This window comes from Nymphalis io, chromosome 23 (assembly GCF_905147045.1).
Source record: "Nymphalis io chromosome 23, ilAglIoxx1.1, whole genome shotgun sequence".
Lineage (NCBI taxonomy): Eukaryota > Metazoa > Arthropoda > Insecta > Lepidoptera > Nymphalidae > Nymphalis > Nymphalis io.
In genome coordinates, this window is record NC_065910.1 from 6,585,055 (window position 1) to 6,601,656 (window position 16,602).

A 16,602-nucleotide genomic window follows, 5' to 3' on the forward strand; every position below is an offset into this window, starting at 1 on the left:
CTGTTAAATACAAAAAATTCATAATCTCAGGCAATAACTTTTTTGGCAGCTTATGTGCATAATTTTTTATGTTTATATAATACTTTTTCTGTTGCTATATTGTATCGATTAAATACATAGACATATTCTAAGAAAAAGCATATCATCTATAAAATTAAATAAATAAATGGTTCCTAAGCCAAGAGGGGGAGCCAGGAGACCCATAGTTTGGGCTCCTGCCTCCCATATACAACTGTATTTATTATATAAAAAAATGTAAACGTTATTGTCTGTGGGAGAGAATAAGTAAATTTATTAATTTATTATATCGACGGAATTCACAAGACTTTCTTTTATTAAAACTATAATTCTTCTTTCCAAGCAATCAAAATCAAATACAACAAAAATCGACTAAGACTGGCCTAAGCGCATCGTCGATCATCTGATCACCGCGGTCACGTTAATATGAAGGCCAGCTAACATAAATAAGCGCATAGATAAGATTTATTATAATAAGATATGGTATATATAGCTTATCTATTATTTTATTTTGCATTGACAAATCCAGTTCCAAGTTAAAAACTCTGTACACGTTTTAATTTTATGTTATATTATGTTCTTCTAGTGCTTACTGAAGTAAAAATCGCTAGCAAACCACAAAATAAAAAAAATAAAGTAATTAAAACATGAAGATATAAATATTATTCTCAATAAACTTGATTATATTTATAAATAATCTAGGGCTAAGATTTTAGGGATTGCTTGTAAAATCCTTTCGTTTAATTTTTAAAATGATAATAATCTTTTTTTTTTTTTATATTTGCCGGGAGGGCAAATGACTCTACTCCACCTGATGGTAAGAGGTAGTAGAGTCCAAACGCGACGACGGCCAGTACAGACGGATATCTTTTGATACTACATTTTTTATATGAATAACTATATCCACTGTCACCCATACTCTAAACATATATTTGTTTCTTAAATCTGTGGCGGCAGCGCTTTTGAGACGATAGAAATACGAAATCATACAAAAGCATATCATCTATAAAATTAAATAAATAAATGGTTCCTAAGCCAAGAGGGGGAGCCAGGAGACCCATAGTTTGGGCTCCTGCCTCCCATATACAACTGTATTTATTATATAAAAAAATGTAAACGTTATTGTCTGTGGGAGAGAATAAGTAAATTTATTAATTTATTATATCGACGGAATTCACAAGACTTTCTTTTATTAAAACTATAATTCTTCTTTCCAAGCAATCAAAATCAAATACAACAAAAATCGACTAAGACTGGCCTAAGCGCATCGTCGATCATCTGATCACCGCGGTCACGTTAATATGAAGGCCAGCTAACATAAATAAGCGCATAGATAAGATTTATTATAATAAGATATGGTATATATAGCTTATCTATTATTTTATTTTGCATTGACAAATCCAGTTCCAAGTTAAAAACTCTGTACACGTTTTAATTTTATGTTATATTATGTTCTTCTAGTGCTTACTGAAGTAAAAATCGCTAGCAAACCACAAAATAAAAAAAATAAAGTAATTAAAACATGAAGATATAAATATTATTCTCAATAAACTTGATTATATTTATAAATAATCTAGGGCTAAGATTTTAGGGATTGCTTGTAAAATCCTTTCGTTTAATTTTTAAAATGATAATAATCTTTTTTTTTTTTTATATTTGCCGGGAGGGCAAATGACTCTACTCCACCTGATGGTAAGAGGTAGTAGAGTCCAAACGCGACGACGGCCAGTACAGACGGATATCTTTTGATACTACATTTTTTATATGAATAACTATATCCACTGTCACCCATACTCTAAACATATATTTGTTTCTTAAATCTGTGGCGGCAGCGCTTTTGAGACGATAGAAATACGAAAAAAAAATACCAGCTATTAGAAGAATCCATATTCTTCAAGATAATTAGTAAAATATGTACAACAACAATAATAAATGCAGAACTGCCAATTATTGTAGAAAGAAAATGCATATGAGATCACCTTGAATGAGAGGCGGGTAAGAAACACACGGTAATATTTCTTATCTCGGATTCCTATAACCCATGAAAGCAAAACTAAATTTTCATGTTTATAATTTTCATATTGACCTGCTTATATGGGATCCAATTCTGCTGCATATGTATCTACCAACACACATTAGTGCATTGTGGTTGAAGAACCTCTAGCCTTTCCCAGTAGTAAGTATTTATGCGTAGTAAATATAACTAATGAAGTTACTCGCAACACTCACGACCATTTTTCAGATATTTTTCTAATAAAAGTCCTGGTGGTAGGATGCTAACATCCGCCTGGCTTGTTACCACCGTACGCATGGTGAAAAACTCGTGAAGTGGCTTGCAGCCGCGTTTCGAGGTCAGCCAGCGTACAGCCAGAGCCCGAGCGAGTATTGCCGCGATGGGTGTTGGTCCGGTTGGAGACGGCTGTTGAACCAATGCCGGGGGAAACTGTATTGACCTGCCGGTCAGGGAGACCCGAAGAAACGGCTGTTCCGCTGGCCGCCCGTGGCATAGTACAGGGGCCCGAGCGTGCCTAACCAGCTCGTGAGGCTGCCCCACCAGGCCACGCATAATCTCGGGGTGGACCGTCGTGCCGGTTGGTGACCGGTAGGTGGGGTCCCGGCGGCCACTTCCGGGGGGGTTCGGGGGCCCTTCCGTCCGGCGGGTCAGTGTATTTTTCCTTTTGGCAACCACTTGGGAAAACACGCCTCCACACTTTGCCCATCCCTATCGTGGCAATACATCGCTCGCTTCACGTCTCTTTTCCATTTAATTTCTCCCAAATGGCGCAACAAAAAAGAAATAACGGTCGTACAGCGGTGCTCACCCCCACCATACCCTCGCTGTTTGAGGTCGAGTTCTCTAACATCCGAGGACTCCACACTAACCTCAACGCTGTCCACCACCATCTCGAGACAGCACGGCCAGCAATGTTGTTTCTCACGGAGACACAAATACTCCGTCCTGCCGATACCAGCTACCTTAATTATCCCGGCTACACGCTTGAAGAATCCTTCAAAGCGAAAGCCGGAGTATGCTTGTTCGTCAGGACGGATGTTTGCTGTCACCGACTGCGCTGCTTGGAGGACCCCTCCTTCTCCATGTTGGTGGTACGTGTGGACCTGGTTCGTCAGAGCCGAGTCTACGTGTGCCTCTACAGATCCCACAATGGTGACTTGGAGACAAGCCGACTATTTGACCATCTTAGTCGGGTGGCAGATGCTGCGCAAGAGCAATTTCCTAACGCGGAATTGGTGTTTTTGGGGGACTTTAATGCTCACCACGAATCCTGGTTGAAATCCCTCAAAACTGACCATGCTGGAAGGACTGCTCATGCTTTTGCTCTCACACATGACTTGACCCAACTGGTTGATCAGCCCACCAGGATCCCAGACATTGATGGGCAAGCACCTTCTCTACTGGACCTTCTGCTGACTTCTCACCCGGTAGAATATCAGGTTGTGGTTCAGGCTCCTCTTGGCTCTTCGGATCACAGCCTTATTTCTACCAGAGTGCCACAGGCCAAGCTGCCGCCACTAACGGTATGCAAACGTCGCGTTTGGCACTATAAGTCGGCGGATTGGGACGGTATGCGCGATTACTATGCGTCGGTCCCTTGGAAGGAACGTTGCTTCAGTGGGAATGACCCGACAACTAGTGCCGCTGCTGTTGCTGGCGAGATCATGCTGGGAATGGAATACTACATTCCTAGCTCAGATCTCGTCAGTAGAAGTACGCGTAACCGTTGGTTCACTCGTGAATGTGCCGATGCTGTATCAGCTAAGCAGGCGGCATATCGCAAGTGGATCAACGGCTGCATTAGCGGGGCATCTAACATTGACTCACTGAAAGCAAACTATAATAAAAATTCCAAGTCCTGTAGAAAGGCATACACGAGAGCGGATGCACAGCGCATTGTACAGATTGGTCATGACCTTGTTTCGCATCCTAGGGGCTCCCGTAGCTTCTGGCGTCTGACCAAGTCTGTGCAAAACAACTTCTGCCAACCTTCGCTACCACCGCTCAGAAATCCGGACGGATCGCTAGCTCACAGTCCGCAAGAGCAAGCTGATCTCCTGGCTAAACTCTTTGCCGACAATTCCGTCATCGATGATTGTAGTGCACTGCCCCCTACAATACCTGCATGTGGCCATACGATGCCTGACATTAAAATCAGGCAACGTGATGTGCGTGCGGAGCTGCAATCACTTGATGTACGGAAAGCTAGCGGTCCCGATGGAATACCAGCCATAGTGCTGAAGAAGTGCGCAGCGGAGCTGTCTCCTGTGTTAACGCGCCTGTTCCAACTTTCTCTCTCTTCGGGAAGTGTGCCGGAGGCTTGGAGAAGAGCTAATGTGCAAGCGGTTCCCAAAAAAGGGGATCGGTCTGACCCGGCAAATTATCGGCCAATAGCTATCACCTCAGTACTTTGTAAGGTGATGGAACGGATTTTAAACAACCAACTGATCCATTACCTAGAAGATCACTGTCTAATTAATGATCGTCAGTACGGTTTTCGACCAAAACGGTCCACAGGTGATCTTCTAGCGTACGTAACACACCTCTGGGGTGAAGCTATCGACAAGCATGGAGAATCGTTGGCTGTCAGCCTCGATATCTCCAAGGCTTTCGACAGGGTCTGGCACAGAAGTCTTCTCTCCAAGCTACCGGCATATGGTCTGCCTGCTCAGCTATGCACCTGGATTGCCAGCTTCCTACACAAGCGTAGCCTTCGTGTTTTAGTAGATGGTTGCGCTTCACAATTCTATGTAGTGAATGCTGGGGTCCCCCAGGGATCTGTGCTATCTCCCACACTTTTTCTTTTGCATATCAATGATATGCTCTCCCTTGGGAACATACATTGCTATGCAGATGATAGTACAGTGCATGGTGGATACCACGGACGCGCAGTGGCTGGGCGGGCGGAAACTGAGGAGAGGCGGGAGAATCTTGTCATTGAACTCGATAGGACGTTAGATCTCATCGCCAAATGGGGCTCTGATAATCTTGTTGAGTTTAATGCCAAGAAAACACAGGTATGCGCTCTCACGGCGAAAAAGTCAACATTTTCCCCTCTTCCCTCCCTCTGTGGTACTCCGCTGGTGATGCAAAGCAAAATCGCCATGCTGGGGATTGACGTTCGCTGCGACCTTAGTCCAAGGGATTACATCGAGGCTGTTATAAAAACAGCTTCACGGAAACTCGGAGTTCTGAACAAGGTGCGGCGCTTTTTCACGCCACAACAACTGTGCCTGCTGTACAAAACACAGGTACGGTCTTGCGTGGAATATTGCTCGCACCTTTGGGATGGCTCCGCTAAGTACCTACTTGAGGCCTTGGACCGGTTGCAGCGACGTGCCGTACGCATTATTGGCGACGTAAAGGTCACAAACACCCTTGAACCTTTACAATTGCGTCGTGAGATAGCAGCACTGAGCGCTTTCTATCGACTGTATCACGGCGAGTGCTCTGAGGAATTATTCTCTCTAATTCCTGCTTCCCCCTTCCTTCTTAAGTCCACGCGGGCTGGTTCTCGATGTCACCGCCTAACTGTGACATCAATTCCATCGCGAACAAAGAAATTTGGCAACTCCTTTCTTTGTCGCACTTCCAAAAAATGGAATTCCTTACCAGCTCACGTATTCCCCTCCTCTTACAACCTGGGTTCCTTCAAACGAGGCGTGAAGAGGCATCTTGCGGGCCGGCAAGGCGAAGGCGGCTAGTGCAGAACGTTTTTCCCGTCTGTACTGGCCGTCGTCGCGTTTGGACTCTACTACCACTTACCATCAGGTGGAGTAGAGTCATTTGCCCTCCCGGCGATATAAAAAAAAAAAAAAAATAATAATAATAAAAGATCAATATCAATCTTATAAGAATTTTATCGATTTGCATTTTTATAGCTGGTATTAAAAAAAACCCTTTTTTAATTTAAAAATTTATTTATTCAAAAAAAAAAACCTCATAACAATACAATAAAACAATAAAAAAATAAAAGCACGCTTAACTCAGTATATGTGTCAAAAGGGAGACGCTTTAACATTGGAATCAATTCATGGATCAAACGTTGCGTGTTACTTAAATTTGAATGTATTTGTACTTAAACTTGACATTTAAATTTTATTTTAACTGTATCCTAAGATTTGTCAATACTAACACAACACTGTACACGTATTAAAAAAATAAAATATACCAGTAAATTAAAAAAATTAAATTCTTCTAAGTCATTAAGCGTCCATCATCCAATCCTCTTTGATCATATCCGATCCCCTTTCTCCAATCATTATTGTAGGTGCGTTTGTATTTCCTCTTACTACTGTAGGCATAATAGACGCATCGATAACCCGTAAATGTTTTATTCCATATACTCGCAATCTTGAATCAACTACAGCATTATTATCCCAAGACGGTCCCATTTTACAAGTTCCAGCAGGATGAAAAAGTGTGGACGTATATTGCGTAAATAAACATGCAAAGTAGTTATATGATCCCCAAACGTATTCGTCGCAACCCTTGAGCAGAGTTTTAACTATAGTAGCGCCATTACGCTTAAATGCATCAGTTTGTTCTAAAGTTACAATATATCTGACTCCTTCAACTAATACATCTAAATCCTCTTTATGTGTAAAAAAACCCGAATATATCAAAGGTTGCCCAAATACTGAATCGGTCTGGTTTAACAGTATATATCCTCTACTTTTGGGAGTAAGTAAAATCGGCCTTACTCCAACACCATTGGAAAAAGACAAAGGAAATATACTAGTCTGAATATATGTTTGAGTATCTGCAAGGTACTCTCCTATATTTCTGCCATCAAATTGAAATTGAATATCTGGTGCATTAACAGGAGCATATTTGGTTTTAATAAATGCAACGGCAGTCGAAGTACTTGTGGTTGCTAAAGGTCCATCGTTATAAACATCTTGCTTTCGATAGTTAACGATTTCATTAAACATTTGAGAAGCATTAATTGCTGTTGAAGTTTTATTAGAGAAAGCTATTGAAATACCATTCGAAGTTATATGCTCTTGTAAATTTTGACCGACTTTCAGATCAGCTAATACTGGTATATTTAGGCTTTGCAAGTGTTGTTTAGGCCCTACACCAGAAAGCATAAGTATTTTTGGAGAGTTTAAGGCTCCTCCACTAACTATTACTTCTCTTCTAGCATATACGTTTAAATAATCACCGTTTTTTAAATAGGTTACACCTAGAGCCATATTTGTTTTTGGATCTATAATTACTTTTGTGACAAGGGCATTTACAATAATGTCAAGATTAGATCGTACGTTTCGTACTGGTCTTATGAACGCGGTGTTTGCTGAAAATCGACGACCATTTAAAGAAGTAGATTGAACTAAATTAACTCCTAAGTTATCTGGTAGTGTCAAATCTTTTAACGGTAGTCCTCTTTCTTGAAAAGCTTCTATTAGCATAAGTGTATTGATGTCTGTATAAGGGAATCTTTCTACATTAAGAGGTCCACCAACTCCATGATACACAGTATCATTTCCTTCTATATTTCGATTATTTTCAGATTTTATAAAATAAGGAAGAACCTGGAATTAAAAAAAAAAACAACCACTCAAAAAACATTTTAGTATTTGGTATATATGTATCTCTTAATATCTAAAATATTATTTGAATAAAATTGACGTTATTTTCAAGCCATAATAAATGGTTTAGTAAAATATTGTATATTTATATCACCTCATTATAACTCCAACCTGGATTGCCCATTTCTGCCCATCCATCATAGTCGAGGCGATTTCCCCTCATATATACCATATAGTTAATGGCGCTACTTCCACCCATTGTTTTACCTCTGTAAAATAGAAAATACATTTTTAATTAATGAAATAAATTAAAGTTTGTGTAGAGTATGTCAGATTTAAAAATTATATACCTGTTATATACACATATATATATATATATATATATATATATATATATATATATATATATATATATATATATAAATATATATATAACTATTAAACTATATAATTTAAAACTATTTATAATAGAAAAACCAGTCAAGGTATTTTGTACACAGCGAAAAGGTTAAATTATATTACCACACCTTTATGAGCCAGTTCACTGGAAAACCTTTTTTTATTTACGTATGAGGAGCTAGTAAATCACTATTAATATAACTGCTTGCATGCTGCTTGCTTAATTAAAAATAAGATATTTTCTTTTTGATAAAATCTTGGTCACGGCGACCATTTTGAAAAACAATTATGAAACATAAGCAGTTGGTTGTTTTTAAATGGCTAGTGTCTAAGGGACACGATGTCCAAGTGAAATATTGCTTGTATTATATAGTATGTAAATAATTTTCATAATGTTTATGAGCGGAGATTTACTATCAGTATGTTAAGCAAAGAATATAAGTTTATTCACCTCGGCCAATCACATGTATGTCCTAATGTGCCCTTACATGTCATCGCTTCTGGTTGAGTTTTGTAGTTCCAATCTATACTGGATCGTTGGAGTAGTATTGGTAGACTTGGTACCATAGTAATATCAGGCTCTTCAGTACCAGCTTCAAGTAAAAGTATCTATAATCGAATAATTCAAATTAAGAATGTTAAACAAAACAACCATGTTAATATTAGTACGTGTGGGAACATTAAATAATTTGTAATAACAATAACTGAAATATTCTTTATAAGAAAAAATATAACCTCTTTACAAACCTCTTTTGGGCTTAAACTTTAAGATCATATATTTTGCAAATGTTAATAAAGTTTTCAAGCGCTGTAAGCTGTAAGGATAATCTTTTAGACTTAGGAAGGGCTTTTTTATTCGATTGGCTGCAGCTATTCATTGAAGTTAAGGATGCTTAAAATTACAAAAATAATTTCGCCTTAATTATCATAAGATTAAATATAATATAAAACATTCTTACTTACTCTCCATTCTTGTACTTCTGATAATCTATTTGCAAGTACACAACCAGCTGATCCACCACCAACGATTATAAAATCATATTCTTCTCTGTGTCTCTGGCTTCTTGATGTATCTTTGCTATTTTTCAAAGTTACTGGCCTTATAATTGAATCCAACATATGTGAATTTAAAGATGGCAAGAAGCTTCCGTTACTATAATTGTTTTGCTTGGTTAGGTCAATTTTGGTATTTAGCATAGAGTGTGTTAGTGCCATATTTGATAGGCTACTCATAAGATTATTTTGCGATGTAGTCGACGATACGACTGGAGATAACGTTGGGATAGATGATAAAAAAGTTTGATTAGGATACACATTGCCCCCCGTGTACGATATACTGTATGACACGCCTCCAAAAAGTTGCGTTACCAGTGATAAGAACATGTATCCTATGGTAGAGCATTCTGTTAAAGGAACTTGCTGATGAGAACATGCCGCGTTCATATCCCTCGGACTCCAAATAGGCGTCATTATATTCTCTCTTCGCAATAATTTTATAAATATCTGGTGTTCCTTATATATTGCAACATTTATGTAAAAACAATTAAATTTCGAGTATTTTCTGTTTGAGCTCTTATAAAAATTGTGTGAATTCCGCAAAGTGAAAGGTTAATAGTTATACAATGTAAATATTGTACATTATATATATGTTGTTGATAATGTATAGGCTAGGGTGACAATTATACGACCCATGTTTTTTTAGTTAAAATATTTGTTTTCAATATTCAAATCGCATAACTTATAACTGCCCTACTGATGCTTTTTGCTGTCAGCAATGTTTTCTGGCTGTCCTTTCACATAGAAACGATTCATGCAAAAAAATCGTCTTAAATTATTATTAAGTGTGACAATAAATGCTTTTTTTTATAAGCCAGCGTTTGACCGTTGACTTGCCTGATGTTAAGCATCGACACGGTCTAAGATGTAGCACGCTTGCCTATAAGAAACCTGTTTACTCTGGATTTGAAGACACCAACATTGTACCTATCAGGAAATACGGACTCAGGCAAAGCATTCCATAGTTTCGTAGTGCGAATGATGAATATATATTCAAAGCGCTTCGTATCTAGGTGGGGAATTTCCACTGTGTACCTATGGCGCTTTGGTCGCGTTTGCCTGGCCGTTCGATAGTAAAAGGGGGCGGGAGGAATCAGTTCGTGTAATTCCTGAGCACATTATCCGAAATGGTAGTAGAGCTTTGTGCAAGCTTGTCTGGGTAGCACCAATGCACCACCCAAGGTTGGTGGCGCATTGGTGATGTAAGCGATGGTTAACATTTCTTACAAAGCCAATGTCTAAGGGCGTTAGGTGACCACTTACCATCAGGTGGCCCATATGCTCGTCCGCCTTCCTATTCTATAAAAAAAAAATGTATCCGATAGAAGACTGAGAGTGATGCAACCACACGTCGATGTTCAAGACTTTGGAGCCTAGATGCGACCAATGTGTCGTCTCCTATCAGCCTTCCGGCACGCCTCTCAATCAACTCTAGAGCCTGAAGGTGGTTCCTTGGCAGAGCCATCCCAAAAGTGAGAGCAGTACTCCATACATGACCTCACTTGTGCTTTATATAAGCTGAGCAGTTGCTCTGGAGTAAAGAAACGTCTCACTTTGGAGAGTATACCAAGTTTTCGAGCGGCTATTTGGGCTTTGGACTCAATAAAAGAGCCGAAATTTAGAGTCGACGTGAGAGTAATGCCAAGAAGGTCAAGATGGTCAGTTATAGGTACAGACACACTTTGGAAAGAGGGAGGTAGCTGGAATTCCCTCTTTTTGGCGTAAAACAAAAATGCCTGCGTCTTGGATGCATTGAACATGACCAAATTGGCATCGCCCCAATCGGACACTGCCTTAAGGGTCACGCTCAGGCTCTTTACCATGGCCTCTCTCTGACCCTGGACTTGGGCCTCACGAGCTCGCGCGTTGGATTTGTAGCTCTCGACGACTGTGCAATCATCTGCGTACTCATGGATACCGGGCATTAGCAGATCATTGATGTGCAGCAGAAATAGTGTCGCCGAGAGCACTGACCCCTGGGGAACACCGGCATTTATAGCCATTTGATCTGACGAGTGGCCATCAACCACTACTCATAACGATCGATTCCTCAGGACGTCTGAAATCCACGCACACAGGCTAGCAGGGAGGCCATATGCAGGAAGTTTGCTGATAAGGCCATCATGCCAAACCCTATCAAAGGCCTTCGAGATATCCAAAGAACTCCCCGTGTTTCTCGATGGCCTCACTCCAGATGTATGTGACGTACACCAGTGGACCGGTTTCGGCGAAACCCGTACTGTCGGTCACTGAGAATGTCATTGGCTTCCAGGTACGTCAGGAGCCTAGTATTTAGGATACATTCCATTGTCTTGCACAAAATGGACGTAACCGAGATTGGTCTGATTTCCATACAAAGAGTTATTTATTCTTTATTATTTGTACCTTGTCACTGAAATTTTAACTACGTAGCACGTTTGAAACAGCTAAAGCTTGTTCTGTTCCTGAAAAACTCTAGTTGTGGTACAGTGAGAAGATGTTCTTTGACATCAAATAAGGAACACCCTTATAAGATATTTAAAAGGTGATCAATAAAATAGTAAAATATTTTACATAAACTGAATAAATTAATTTAAATTGTAATTAGAATAAGAACTAGTTTATTAAGAACATAACAGGTATTGCAAACACGAAAAGACTATGATAATAGTTAGGTATACTTTAAGTTATAAAATATGGTAATAAACCATTTATTTCTTGAAAATAATTAAAGTTTTTGTCGTGTTCATAAATGAAAATTATACTATCGTGTATAAATTATAAAAATATATTTATTGACAAGTTGAGGAAAAATAAAACTAGAGAATAACCGCTGGCTGCAAATAAATGACCTTTGAAATTATCCAGTACTAGTTAAAGTGAAAATTCCTCATTAAGACTAACGAGAGTTTCGTATTGTATAAATTATTGATAGATAATTGAAGACTTTGAAACTTGTTTTGTAAAGATATCGATAATTATTGTCCTTGAAATATTATTGCAATCATACTATTATGTTTTTTTTTAATATTTTATATTTTGTATTGAAATCATTCATATTATATAATTTTAAAACAAAGATAATAATGAAATATAAATAATTTACCTTTAGTTCGATAGAAATATCATAAAATATAGAAGTGCAAAGTAGTCTATAAAAAGAAATATATCTATGCAGTATTAAATTTCTTTTTTTCATTGGATATTGTTTCTAATCCTAAAATATACGGACATACACTGTAATATTTTATCTGTTACTATCAGTGTACTTAATAGTATCTTTAACTATTTGTAACCGCTATAAGGTATGTTTTATTTAGAGCGCGCCTAAATTTCAGATTACTCGCGGCTCTTACATACCTATCTTTGCACGGTATTTGTGTGCTCATTCTAAATACAACGACCGGTTGTTTTTGTGTTTAAATAATATCTGGTGCAATAAAACCGTGTGACGTTATTTATAACAAATGTACTTTAGATGACATTTCATTGCTGCTAGCTGTAGGTACAGACAGCAACTACAAAAATAGTTAATTAACAGTATTTTGTTAATATTTATTGAAGCAACATTTGCATCGAAATTAAAATAAATTGTCCCATTGAAGTTTAATTTTCATTTGTTTTCTTTTTTTATTATTATTAGTATAAGGCACATATATTACAAATACCGGCACTGTAAACATATGCTTTAAAGGAGAATGATCACGACTATGACTACTCTCCAATCTACAAAGCTGCTCTTGTTTTCATAGAGTTTTTTTTACCCTTAAAAGGCCAGCGTTTGACCGTTGACTTGCCTGATGTTAAGCATTGACAAGGTCTAGAATGTAGCACGCTTGCCTAGAAGAAACCTGTTTACTCTGGATTTGAAGACACCAACGTTTTACTTGTATGAAGTAGGTAGTATTGCCGAAATAGCCAACGCTGGTTAACATACTCTATGCATAAACAAAAGATACAACATAGTGCAACAAATCCCCAGTCAAACAGATATACCAACTTATTAAAATTACACTCAATGAAAGAGTTTTGAGAAGGAAGAGAGTCAAAGCAACATTATAATTAGATCTTGTTTCAAAACCATATTTGCGCGCAATGGATGAAGTAGAATGGATACGCACTAGGTGATAAAGCTTTACTTACAGGAATACTCGTACCTAGAATTACTGCGTTCCGGTTGGAAGGTTGGGTGGGTCAGTGTAACTAGAGGCACAAGGAACATAATATCTTAGTTAACCTTGGTAAGTTTGGTGGCGCATCGGCGATGTAAAGAAAAACATTCTTTATATTTACATCACCAATGGCTGTGGTTGTGGCTGCCCTTTATTCGTTTAGATTAATAGCTTTAAATAACTTTTATTGTTGGATATTTTTATTATTAAAGAGAAAATATTTAACTATTTTCCTTAGTGAAAGAATTCTTTTGTAAAATAAATTCACAATTAATTTATTGAGATTATTGAGAGTATTGTTAATTAATGTTGCAGATAAGAGATGTACATTTAATTTTTAATTTACATGCAACTTTTATAATCATTTTAGAATTCGGCTAACTTCTAAGCTTGAGGCAGTAATAAAGAGAACAGAAAAGTATAATATGTTATAGTATTTTTAATAGAAAAACCACGAGCCATTCAGTAATTGACAGAAGTGAATTTTTACATAAAAAAAAGTTTATGCGGTATAATATATATTATTTATTTTTTATGTTAGAGGCGGGCAAACGTGCAGGGGGCTCACCTGATCGAAAGTATCTACCACTGCCTATGGACACCTGCAACACCTGAAAGGCTTTCAGAAAAGTCACTGGAGAAAGCTGGTCCCACAGAGTTTCACATGAAAATTTAGTAGTGCTTGCCTGGGTTCAGATTCATGTATTCTAACAACTAGGCCATCTCTGCATTTAGATATTCATAATAAAGATAAATCGAACACAAAATATCTGTTGCAATAAAAGGAAACTATCATAATGAAGGTTGCTTTGACTAAAAATTAATCACTAATGATAGACTACCGCAAACGATTTTCCCTGATTGCTAGGTCTTGTTTCAATTATGATGAAATTATATTGTATTAGTTGATTTATTATTAGTCGAAATAAATGTTGTATAACTTTAGTTCTAGTTCACGGCTTCGCCCTCGTGTTCGGGTCAGGTTTGTTATAAAAAGTATATATTCATAGCCTATGTTCTTAAATGGGGTTCGAGTTTGCTTCATACCAAATTTAATCAAAATTAGTTCAGTGGTTTTGTTTCAAAATTCAAAATTCTGCTCCATCTTCCGTCCAGGATCAGGCCCAGATACCTTATCTGGGCCTGCACCTTAATATAGGTATAAACATATTTAATGGAGGTATGCATCCTTCTGAGATAGGATGGTATAAGATGGTCCCGTGGTATTGGACTGACTCCAATTGACTGTTGAAGGCTACGTCTAGCGATACCGCTAGGACCACGTCCCTTCGGGCTACCGCCTCCTTGGTCCAGGTCTTCAGGGTGTCCAGAACGTCGATATACCAGTTATCCCTAAGGCATACCATACCTTAGATGTTTAGCATTAAAAATATAATTAAATTAAAAAAATACCATACGCTTACTTGGTAAAAAACATAGAAACTGCTCTGGAATTTCCTATTTAGAATATTTTGTATTGATACAAGACCATCAAGCCCCTAAGGTAATTGAAGCGTTATGTACTAACATAACTGAAACTTTATTAATAACTACAACTGACTTTGTTCGACATATTGCGTCCAATGATCGTACCAACCGAAACAAAATAACGTGGGACCGAGAACATAATTTTATTATCGCAGTTATCGTTGCCGGAACAATTTAATTACAGCACAAAATGTTTTAAATTAACGGAAAACGTAATTATCTACGTTATATTTGTACAACTGAAGAATTTAATTTCTATTATCGAATAAAATAAAATCGCATATCGAAAATGTTTCTGTCCTAATATTAAGTACTAAGATTTTTTTTCATAGGTAGGCGGTTGGATAAACCGGCCAGCCGATGGTAAGTGGTCACCACATTGGTGCTGTAAGCAATACTAATCATCCCTTATATCACCATACCACAAACCTTGGGAACTAGTATGTTATGTCTCTTGTGCCTGTAGTTACACTAGCTCACTTAGTGGACATGCTGAAAGGCCGATTACCAAGTGCAGTTCCACTCCATCACGAAAAAGGGATATTTGAATGTAATTTGAAGTACATATAGCTTATTCTCTCACTCAATAAACAGGATACCTTACAACTGCCGTCCCCCTCTAACACGCAGGTGAAACCGTGGGCGAAAACTACTTAGATATAACTACATTATAATATTATGGAGTAATTGATATTTGATATTTTTCGGATCTAGGCTAATATAATAAAGAAAAGTTCGTTTGCTTGTTGTAACGCGCTGATGTGAATCCTAATTCACGGGATCTAGCCCAGTGGCTATGGACACCATGCCTTTTGTACAGAATTTGCCTTATATACTTGTTTAAATTTATTTATTGTCAAATGTTTTTTTGAAAGGAATGCCGAGAGATTTTGGTGGGAGTGGGGATGCTCAAGTGGTTAGAAACCTGCGATTTTTGTATCGCTAGCCGTTTCGTAAACCATTGCGCTATAAACGCTTTATTGTAAAACAATTCTAATGTAAAATAGTCTGCAGTATGTTTGTTATCATTTTAAAATTGAAATTTTGGAACACGTCGTCAGTATCACGTCATTGAATTATTCAATAAAAGCTTATTAATATGCTGCAATACAGTACTGCTGCTTGTGTACATTTTGCTATTTGTTTTTGGGAAATTATGCAAATGTTGAAAAAACAAATGACTACTGTACGCAGGTATGGCGGTGATGCTGTACAGTCATCTTCAAAAATAACTAAATAATCTACTCTTGACTGATTTCTGTCACGGTCCTTATCGATTAACCTTGGCAACAAGATCAAAGTCAAAGACAAAAAACATCAAAAAAGACTCACCATAGATCAAAAATTTACCACCGGAAATAAACACCTCAGACCTGAGAAGAACCAGCGAAAGAAACTCACCGGGATTTATGTTTTATCTCAAATTTAACAATTTCACAGGTTTCATACAATAATTAAAGTATATTTTATTTGAAATGGCCTAGACGATCGTTTCAATCCCACGGTGTGCAAGTAAAAGATCATTAGTTTTGTAATATATATACGTTTGCATTTACACGTTCATTAACGATTCTTTTTAAATATACAGTTGAATATAATTGAACGTTTTCTGATATCCTGTTGTAAAAGCGCATACATTGGAATAAAAAATAATTAGTAAATTACTATGTAATCGAGTAAAATTGTATTGTGCACGTTTGTGCGTAAATACGGGTGCACTTCTATTTCCTAACTCACGGTCTGATTATAGACAGATTATAGATAGATTATAGATAGATTATAGACGGCTATTAGAGAGAGAAATTAGGTTCAAGAAAATGTTTTAAATTGTTCTAGTTGCTACTAATATTAGAATTTCTTGATAGTAAGTTTAGTATTTTGGATTCGAACCCGCGAGTTTAAAGTCTGATCAACTGATCTTTAGACGGATGACGGCTTCAAA

General features: G+C 37.5%; 1 protein-coding gene across 1 annotated transcript; it reads right to left on the minus strand.

Moving 5' to 3' along the window:
* Window positions 1-6,237: 6,237 nt before the first annotated feature.
* Window positions 6,238-13,168, minus strand: LOC126777474 (glucose dehydrogenase [FAD, quinone]-like). The gene is made up of 5 exons (XM_050500483.1): window positions 13,144-13,168; window positions 8,929-9,118; window positions 8,417-8,574; window positions 7,721-7,835; window positions 6,238-7,569 (listed from the first exon to the last, which is right to left on the minus strand). The coding sequence occupies exons 2-5, from the start codon at window positions 9,082-9,084 to the stop codon at window positions 6,238-6,240; spliced, it is 1,761 nt and encodes a 586-aa protein (XP_050356440.1). The 5' UTR covers window positions 9,085-9,118; window positions 13,144-13,168.
* Window positions 13,169-16,602: the final 3,434 nt, after the last annotated feature.

Bases quoted from the DNA above. Each gene is read 5' to 3' on its own strand.
- LOC126777474 (XM_050500483.1), bottom strand. From the start codon at position 9,084: ATGTTGGATTCAATTATAAGGCCAGTAACTTTGAAAAATAGCAAAGAT. The intron at 8,575-8,928 runs GTAAGTAAGAAT...ATTCGATTATAG, and splicing joins CAGAAGTACAAGAATGGAGA to ATACTTTTACTTGAAGCTGG. The intron at 7,570-7,720 runs GTGATATAAATA...TTTTAATTCCAG, and splicing joins CAGGTTGGAGTTATAATGAG to GTTCTTCCTTATTTTATAAA.